At 40.9% G+C, this 10480-nt stretch overlaps 2 protein-coding genes across 2 annotated transcripts; one reads left to right on the forward strand and one right to left on the reverse strand.

Moving 5' to 3' along the window:
- The first annotated feature begins 374 nt into the window (after window positions 1–374).
- On the forward strand, window positions 375–3485 carry LOC127621436 (signal recognition particle 19 kDa protein-like). The gene is made up of 5 exons (XM_052095023.1): window positions 375–509; window positions 854–929; window positions 1018–1089; window positions 2577–2688; window positions 2816–3485. The coding sequence occupies exons 1-5, from the start codon at window positions 472–474 to the stop codon at window positions 2944–2946; spliced, it is 429 nt and encodes a 142-aa protein (XP_051950983.1). The 5' UTR covers window positions 375–471; the 3' UTR covers window positions 2947–3485.
- A 10-nt stretch (window positions 3486–3495) lies between these two features.
- Window positions 3496–5380, reverse strand: LOC127621440 (protein FAM240B). The gene is made up of 3 exons (XM_052095026.1): window positions 5203–5380; window positions 4965–5092; window positions 3496–3644 (listed from the first exon to the last, which is right to left on the reverse strand). Exons 2-3 carry the CDS (start codon window positions 5084–5086, stop codon window positions 3551–3553), a joined length of 216 nt encoding a protein of 71 aa, XP_051950986.1. The 5' UTR covers window positions 5087–5092; window positions 5203–5380; the 3' UTR covers window positions 3496–3550.
- Between the last annotated feature and the right edge of the window lie 5100 nt (window positions 5381–10480).

Below are 10480 nucleotides of genomic sequence, written 5' to 3' on the forward strand. Positions count from 1 at the left end.
AATTCATTATTGTTTTATAGAATTGTTCTAAACAGTATTTAACACAGTTACATCAGAAGTCACTGTAATTAAATTACTGGAAAATTAAGAGTAATCCCTAACGTTACTTTTTTCAATGAAAAATGTATTTACAGTAATTAATTACTTAGTAATGCATTAGACCCAACACTGCTCGCATTAAATGTCAACCAAGCACATTTATTTTCTAGTTTGTGAAAACACACGTTTGTTTAATTATAAAGATCAGTCAGATTTATAAACACTTTTCTTAACTTTTCATCTCTCGTGTCATATTTAATCATCCTCATAGTCGTTTAGTGTTTTATTGTTCATGTTCAATGCAAACTGATGCACTTCCGGTCCAGCAGGCGGCGCTGTGACGTCATGACCACCGACAACCGGATGTGACGTTATGAAAGAAACGCTACGTGTGTTTATAACACACGAATAAACCTGAATATAATCTGAAATATGGCGCATTTAACCACCAATCCAGCGGCTAAAGAGAGGTCAGTATCATATACCTCAATTATTAGTGTAGTATGATGCCTTTATTTCTATTATTCAGTGCAGAGATACTTTTTAAACAAACAAATACATGGTATATATATATGGTAGCACCATGTTTTTAAACATGCACCATGGTCATTTTCGAAATAGTAATAATTCAGTGTCGTGATTTATCGAAATATCATCTGATACCTTCATTATACCATGGTCATATCATGAATGATGTGTTGTGGTGCATGAATATGATCACACGAATCAGTATCATAGTACATAACACAATACCATCTGAGACATCACCTTACCATGGAAATGCCACCGTATTTGACTGTTTTTCTGTCTATAGGTTTCTGTGTATATATCCAGCGTACATCAACAGTAAAAAGACATTAGCAGAAGGCAGGAGAATACCTGTCGAGAAGGTGAGTTTTATTGATATTATTATGTATAATGGCTATTAATATAAGTTTGTGTTTGTAATGTTGAACTGACTGTGATGTGTTTGTTCAGGGTGTGGAGAATCCGTCGTGTGCTGAGATCTGTGATGTGCTCAAAGCCGCTGGACTGAATGTTGACATTGAGGTCTGACCGATAGTTTATACGTGCTGATGTGTACGCAATAGATCTTATTCACTGCAGCAACGTCTTTGATGTGAGAGATAGACGTTAGAGGTCTGCACAGGCCTTAAAATTAAACCCGACCCGTACCTGAGACCGTGTGGCCCGACCCTACCCGGCCCGAAGGATACAGTTAGATTTTAAACCCGATCTGTACCCGAGACCGTATACCCCGTCCCTACCCGGCCCAAATGATACCATCAGATTTTAAACCCGACCTGTACCCGATACAGTGTGGACCGGCCTGAACGGTACTGTTAGATTTTAAACCCGATCCGTACCCGAGACTGTGTGGCCTGACCCTACCTGGCCTGAACGAAAACGTTAGATTTTAAACCCGACCCGTACCTGAGACCCTACCTGGCCCGAACGATACAATCAGATTTTGTACCCGACCCGTACCTGATACCGTGTGGACTGGCCCGTACCCGATACTGTTAGATTTTAAACCTGACCCATACCTGATACCGTGTGGTCCAACTCTACACGGCCCGAAGGATACCGCTAGATTTTAAACCCGACCCCTACCCGATACCGTGTGGCCCGAACGATACCGTTAGATTTTAAACCTGACCCGTACCCGAGACCGTGTGGCCCGAACGATACCGTTAGATTTTAAACCTGACCCGTACCCGAGACCGTGTGGCCCAGCCCGAACGATACCATCAGATTTTATACCCGAACCGTACCCGATACCGTGTGGTCCGACTCTACACGGCCCGAACAAGACCATTAGATTTTATACCCGACCCGTACCTGAGACCGTGTGGTCCGGCCTGAACGATACCGTTAGATTTTAAACCCGACCCGTACCTGATACAGTGTGGCCCTACCCGAACCGAATGATACCGTTAGATTTTATACACGTACCTGAGACTGTGTGGCCCGACCCAAACCCGGCCTGAATGATACCATCAGATTTTAAACCCGGAGGCACGAGGGGGACCTATACAATATTAGGCAGGTGCTTCTAATGTTGTGGTTGATCGGTGTGTATACTGTATAACCCCGTTATATTTTAAAGGTGCACTCAGTCATTTTTGGAATATGTCCTCTCAGACTTGCACTGACATGTAGCAGCCTGGATGCTGCATTAAACAACAGTTTTCAGGTATTAATGCCATTGTAGAAGTCCACAATCACAGTCAACCAGCGTTAATGAAATCCCTGAGATCATGTCCAATAACAGGGTGATTACTGAGAATAAGCAGGAGAGCGTTTTTGGGTTTCTTTACGTTTTGTCTCTAAGCATGTAATAAAGCTGTTTATGCATTTAGCCTTTTTTTTTTTTGACTAATTTGAACCCTTGACCATAGAGCACCTTATATACCCGTCTCTATCGTTGGACAGGGCTTTTATACTATTTGAAGTATCTGTCAGCTATGAAACTATGAAATCAGTATTTATGTTGTGCTAAATAACCTAAAGATGCTGATATTTCCCTTGTAAAGATTAAAAAGATGTACCCGCGGGAAGGGAACCGGGACGATCAGTTCAAAGGTCGAGTGAGAGTTCAACTGAAATTGGAAGATGGACGTTTGTGCCAAGACAAATTTACATCTAGTAAGTAAACGTCAAGTGTGTTTTGTGTCCTACATGTATGAAAAATGGAACGTTTCTTAAATGCATCAAAGTTTCGCACCCCTGCTGTGCGACGAGGTGAAATAACGGCACATTTCTCTCTCTGTAGGGAGAGATCTGATGTTTTATGTGGCTGAAACGATTCCCAAACTGAAGACCAGAACGCAGAAGAGCGGCGGAGCGGACGCTGGAGGACAGCAGGGAGAAGGAGGGAAGAAAGTGAAGAAGAAGAAGAAGTAGAGGATTCGAGACCACTCTGATGACTGATTTTGGTTCCCCTTCGATTAATGGATGAATAGTTTGTCCTCGTTGGACTTGGGAGAAGAGTTAAAGACGTGACATCTCGGTCTATTCATAACAAATACTTTACTGTTCCAGAAAATATCTCATTTCAAAATTGGCTTGTTTTTAATATTTTATGATCTCGCACACTGTTTGGAGAGCTGTGTGAAGATGGGGTTTATTTTCAGTTAAATGTTGGTGATGGATTACGTTTTAATGAACGCTGACAGACCCTGAAATGCATTCACAGGTCGTGTGGCTGCATCTTTCAGCACGTCTGTGACCTAGCATGCAGGATAAGCGTTTGACTGGCCTGTAACAGGCTGTGAAATGCCAGCGCTCGTGTCCTTCACAACACCTGTTCATTACAGAATCACACCGCATGACTGCGAGCTGCAGGACGGGCTTTCATTCTTAACAACAGCTTCTGTATGTTTCCATCTGTGCTAATGAAGGATTAAACAGTCCTACAGTGAAATAAAAGCAAATCAAACTGAGCTGAATCAAATCTCTGTTTATTGAGCTCATGTGGTGGATGGCACGCATCAGTGCCATCTCTTCTTTAGGCAGTGGTCAACTTTGGGCCGCGGTTGTCGCTGAAATTCTTCAGATGTTTTGTACGAGTCTCCAGCCTCTGGAGCCATTCATCACGCAGCCTGAAATAACAGCATTACAAAATCACTGATTCATGCACTCGAACTGCGGTCAAATCAATGCATTCAAACATTTATTTAAAAGTATAAAGGTTCAAATATAGACACAATCTGACTGAAAGGATCCTCAAGTCTGGACGGTAAGACATTTGAGCTGATTTAACTGCAGAATTATATTTAATAGTTCGCTTTAACAGCACAAACGCTCGGCAGAATATTTGAGGAATATCAATACAGTGCCGCAAGAATTGTAATGACTGACTTCGCATAAATTAAGGACATTTGCATATGATTAAAACATGTGAACGAGTGCTTGTCTGACTAACAGAATTACATATAAACAAAACAATAATTTATTTTTACATTAGTCACAGTTTATTGCATATATAAAAGTTTGCCCCAAATAATGAAAATGTCATTTAGAATAATCAAAATTAATTCTAACCTTTTAATATATATATATATATATATAAAATAATTGTATTTACATAGCAACTTTAACCAATATTGCACAAAATATAAAATCAAAACACACTCTGTAAAACAGATATAATATATATAAACTGAATAGCTTTTGCACACATTTATTTTTTATTATAACAATATCCTGAAATGTAGGAATAATATAGTGCATGTGGTTGAATGTATTCCACTGCTGTTACCATCACTGACATTTATCCTGTTGCGTTTGATTTGGTAATTAATACTATTGAGGATTTGAGAAAGTGTTTAAAATACAACGACTGTAATCATGAGCTCATCAGTATGTAGTGTTAAAACTAAAGTCTCTAGAAATAATCTATTTAGCATAATAAGACCCATAAAACAATAATTGGGAAAAATAGTTGATATCCGTTCATAACCGTTACAGGCACTGATGGGTAAATTCAGAGGTCCAGTGGTGGGAATCTGTGTATTAACTTCTTATTTTAAGACAATATTAATACAAAAAAAGGAAATAACAGTTTTTATTATTTTCTATTTTCTATTGGAATCAAGTCTTCTTCATTATTTAGATCGAATTGTCTGGGTTCAGTACAAGTGAAGCTCGTCCTTCTGTAAAATCATGTTAACACACATATTGTTTATGTCTTGTGTCTACTCTTGTGAAACAGTATTTTAATGTTTACAGATTAAACCCCATTGACTTGCATTGGAAGGGTCTCACTGGAACACACATTTGTGCTTTTATTAAAGAAAATGGGGGACGAGTTGAAATGTATTTCTGTGGCAATCAACGTTAAGCCACAAACGCCCCCTTAACTCGTGTTGAACCCGGAATATTCCTTTAATAACAGTTTCTGATGAATTAAGTGCCGTTACCTCGTGAGCGCGCTGCCCTTCATTCTCTGATCCTCGACGTCTGACATGTGATTGTGATTGACAATCTTCTGCTCCCAGAATGTCTTGATAAATAGTTTGTCATGAATGAGAGCAGAACTCATTTCCTGCTGAGGGAACACAAAAGTTAAATGTGTGACACGACCCATAACACACAATCTAAACCAGACTGACCCGTTAAAACACACAAAAACATGACGTGAGAATATAAAACAAGTACCTGATTCTGGTGAGTAAAAGCAGTGGATCTTTTACTAGTGTACTGTAACTGTAAAACGCATCGTCCGTCCAGTGAGTGACGTGAACGTGTCTGATGCTTCTTTATTTAAGTATGACTGACGTGTCATCAACACCTCTAATGATGTTTGTGCGCTCCTCCTCAGCTTTCAGAACATCTCACATCTCTGCTTTGAGGATCGAGTCTTCAGTGATGAGTTTAGACTGTATAAATCGTGTCCAAAAGGAGCTGTTCGGACAAATGAAACTGTGAACACTGCAAACGAATGCCTGGGATTCTGTCACTGCAAACAACTGCTGTCGGTACGAGTATCATATTCACACGTACAGCACAAGATTCATGGACTAGTCAGCCTTGAGTGTGTACGAGTGTTTTGACCCCATGACCCCAACCATCACACACAAACGGTGTCAAGAACATCCTTCACACTTGATACACTCACCTGCTGCAAGGAAAACACAAGACAAATGTTGCCTCCATTATGTAAAGGATGTATTTTAAGGTGGAAAACATCTGGTACATGTTGTGAAGGACCATCACATGTAACACATCCAAAATAACCTCTTTAATCGTGCGGTGACAGACACATGAAAACACGTGTCTCAGAGCCGGTCTGGAAGCCCGAAGCAGAGGCGGACTGGCCATTGGCAGAACCGGGACCTTTTCCGTGGGCCACGAAACAGTGCCGTGATATGCCGAAGGGGACAGCGAGACGCCGTGCCACGTGATCATGGGGTTTTGTTCATGTGAGCTCCTGTGCATAAACGTCTGGCGACTGTGAGCAGCTGCGTTTGATTCCATCTATTGTTCGGTCGCATTACATCACATTAACACCCGCTCATTTTCTTGCCCTTTTACACGAGGCCAAATATATGTATCTGTATGTGGAGAATCTGGGTGTGATACAAAGCCGATCACACATGTGTGACATTTTATTTCTTCTAGGTGTGATTCATCTTGATCCGGGGGTCTTAACTGAGCAGCGACAGCTTGAGCTCTATTTCAGTCTTCAGATCTCTCAGCTGCGTGTAATTATGTTATAATAATACCACTAAGGCTGATTAAGATGTCATTTACAGATGCGGTGAGTCACTGTTTTAAAATACACCTCAATGCATCATTTAATATGAAATAAACCCAAACATGTCAAAGAGATTTGGTGCGTTAACCTCTGAACAGTTATCCCAGTGTGATGTAAACTAATTAATACAAATTTCTCCCAATTTTGTAACGCCCAATTCACACTACTACTAGGTCCTCGTGGTGGCGTAGTGACTCTCCTCAATCCGGGTGGTGGAGGACGAGTCTCAGTTGCCTCCGCATCTGAGACCGTCAATCCGCACATCTGATCACGTGACTCGTTGTGGATGACACCGTGGAGACTCACAGCATGTGGAGGCTCATGCTACTCTCCACGATCCACACACAACTCACCACACGCCCCATTGAGAGAACCACTAATCACCACCACGAGGAGGTTACCCCATGTGACTCTACCCTCCCTAGCAACCGGCCAATTTGGTTGCTAAGGAGACCTGACTGGAGTCACTCAGCACACCCTGAATTCAAACTCACGACTCCAGGTGTGATAGTCAGCGTCAATACTCGCTGAGATGCCCAGACCCGCATGATGTAAACTTCTTTACTACTTTAAAAGGGACCTATTATGTAAAATGCACTCTTACATGGTGTTTGAATATAAATGTGAGTCGGCGGTGTGTATACACAACCACCCTACAATGTTAAAACTTCACCCACTCCTCTTTCTTATATTTCTATTTATCAAAATCGGTGTCAAAATGAACAGTTTTCGTTTCTTCTCTAAAGTGACATCACGTTAGATCAGGACACACTGGTGACGGACTCCGCCCTATTATCATAGCTCCTCCCCTGAGTGATGTACACACAGTCCTGGAGCAGATACAGTGAGAAGAATAATGTCTCATAAGTGTTCTGTTGATGCTGTAAAAGTGAACATAAGAGTCTTGGTAAATGGTCTGCACTTATATAGCGCTTTTTTTTTTAACCTTAGAGGTTAACAAAGCGCTTTACACTGTGTCCCAATCACCCATTCACACTCACATTCACACACCAATGATGGCAGAGCTGCATGCAAGGTGCTAGTCTGCCATTGGGAGCAACTTGGGGTTCAGTGTCTTGCCCAAGGACACTTCGGCATGTGGAGTCATGTGGGCCGGGAACCTGCTCTACCACCTGAGCCACAGCCGCCCCATGTTTCTTCATGTACTCCTGGCATCAGAGCCACTAAAGATACAGTGGAAAAGCTGGACTGGTAATCTGGCATACCGGGCACTTTGGGGCCGATCAGGGGCGGACTGGCCATCGGGAGAAACGAGCGGGTCGGTGGGTAGGCCGCAAAACATGCCGAATAGGCTGCAATAAGCTAAAATGAGCCACCACGTTATGCAGAACGGACCACAACGGCGCCGCGATATGCAGAAGTTTTCACATGCAAATGAGTTTGCGATTTGCCACAACTCCAAAGTGCATTTGAACAGCGCTGAAACACTTTCTTATGATGTGTTACATTCATAAGAGCAGACAGAGAAGTACGTTTGGAGCAGAAGAAATAGAAATAAACCTTGTGTAAATTGTTAGCGTTACGCTAAGCTAAAATGCTATTTCTAGCCATTTTACATGCATATGTTACCAGACACCATTATATATAATATAAAGAAAATTCACATTGATCATAATTAATTTTTTCTAGTAATGTCTTTGATATTAGGCCAACGATCATATTCTTGATAATAGTTTTTGTATTGTTTTCCTGTAAAAATAAGATATTTCAGTTTTACAGCGAATGTATTTTTAACACGTGTGACTGTACTGACAGAGATTTTATAGTCAAAACAAGTGAAAAACATCTACCAGTGCTGAAGAAGTAATCCAAAGTATTTAGATTACATTACTGACCTTGAGTAATCTAATGGAATACCCTACAAATTACATTTTAAAGCATGTATTCTGTAATCTGTAGTGGAATACATTTCAAAAGTAATCCTCCTAACCCTGTCAGTAGTGGTGAACCTGCAGCAAATCGTTGTCAACAATGGACAATTTGCACAAGCAGCAAAGCTCAGTTGCATGTGAAAATGATTAGTGGTGAATTTACTGAAAATTTGCCTTGATCTGGAAATTTTCTGCATCGCAAAAGAAGGATATTTTATGTAAGCGACCAAATGATTGAATGCATGACGTGGAGGAAAAGAACAGTCTGATGTGTTGCAGAGTACATTCAAATCATTTAACGCACACTCTGGATTATCCCATTTATAAAATGGTCACTTGCCAGCATTGATTAGTTATAGGTTGCCACCCATTCTGTAAAATAGTGTTACACTTGTGAGATGGGACCAACCAACCAACAGGGAATATACAACAAAACAATCTGGCACAGGACTGAACATGAGAGGAGCTTATATAGGGAAGGGTAATAGGAGGCAGGTGCAGATAATGATCAGGGTGGAGAAACGGAGCTAGCGTTCTCCACGTGGCATCTGCAAACACATGAGGAAGAAGGTAAAACGCAAAAGAAACAAACAGGCAGAGGAGACTGTCATGATCCTGCACAACATGAACAAACACAGACAAAAGTGGAAGGACCATGACGAATACGGGATCTTCCTGCATTTAAAGAAGAAATTATGCGTCCCGTATCTAATCAATATGGGATGCGATTTCTCCCGTATTTAACTCTTTCCCCGCCAAACACGGAATTTTCCGTGTTTCCGTGTTTTAGGTGTTATACGGTAAGGAAGACCCCTGCGCATGTTTTGAAAGAGTACGCAACTCTTTGATCAAAGAAACAGACTGCGATCGTCTCAAACATGAAGAAGTGGAGTATGAGAAGCTCAAAATATCAGACATAAAAATGCCTTTTTATCAGCTTTTTGTCTGAAATGTTGTTTTTTGACAAAACCTACCTCTGTTCAAGTCGCAATAAAAAAAGAACAAATGAAGATAAAATAAAATCGTTTTTTTTTGCCTAAAAGCAGAGGCTCAGATCTTTATTGTGATATATAGCATCTTCATATATTCATGGAAGAAAATATTCTGCAGGCCATTAAAATTTAGCGAAAATAGTCAAAAACTCTGGCGGTGGCTGGCAACTTTTTTTTTAAAACGCTGACGGGGAAAGAGTTAAGATGGTCAGACGGCATCATGGTGAAATTGTTCCAGATCGCTAAAATTTAGCAATACAAGTTGGAAGTTTTGCCTACAGTGGGTAAGAGACCATCTGAAAACTCCACACATTGGGCTAAAACTGTGCGTCTCCATTCAGAGCTTCAGTCAGCGATGTGTGATCATGGGGCGCCCTCTAGTGGCTATAGGTGCACATGTTGAGTAGGACAGCTATTATAGATGAATATTGATCATTTTAGAATTTAAATAATCTTGCCTCATTTTGCCAGATAGCAAAAGATGCATTTGATGCATTTTCTTCCCCTCCATGCAAAACAACTGAATGTCAAACCATACTTTCCTTACAAGCGTATTGGGTGAGTAATACAGGGCTGATGAACACAGTTGTCTTGTCTGTATTCCCTGTAGTGCTTCACAGTTCATTATAGATGGCACTGCATGAAGTTGTTTTGTGTTGTGACAGTTAATACCAGCTCTGAGACTATATTCACACCCAGTTCATTTGAACAGAGGCATAAAACGCTCCCAATGTCTCTTTACGGAGGACAGGAGAGTAGTTGCATTAATTTACTGACAGGAACTACCTGTGCATTAAGCAGTTTTAACCCATGTTGGGGTCCTGTTCAACCTCTCTGGGTTATTCTGTGATAAAGACTGGCTAAATGTACATTACCCCTTACATATCCAACAGATAAAATCCAGCAATGGCATTTAATAGATGGAGTAGATTCCCCCGCTACTTTGTAAAGCACTAATTAAATGTAAGTAATTTTTTACATTTATTTTCAAGTGGAAATACTGTATATCTGTTTACCCCTCGTTTGAGAGAATGAAAATGATCCCATAATTTACTCATCCTCAAGCCTTTCATATGACTTTCTCCTTTCAGCCAAACACAATTGGAGTTACATTAAAAAATATCTTTATAATGGTTACCCCATGGCCCGGTTGCTAGGGAGGGTAGAGTCACATGGGGTAACCAAATTGGTCTGGTTGCTAGGGAGGGTAGAGTCACATGGGGTAACCAAATTGGCCCGGTTGCTAGGGAGGGTAGAGTCACATGGGGTAACCAAATTGGCCTGGTTGCTAGGGA

The sequence above is a fragment of the Xyrauchen texanus genome, chromosome 27 (genome assembly GCF_025860055.1).
Source record: "Xyrauchen texanus isolate HMW12.3.18 chromosome 27, RBS_HiC_50CHRs, whole genome shotgun sequence".
NCBI lineage: Eukaryota > Metazoa > Chordata > Actinopteri > Cypriniformes > Catostomidae > Xyrauchen > Xyrauchen texanus.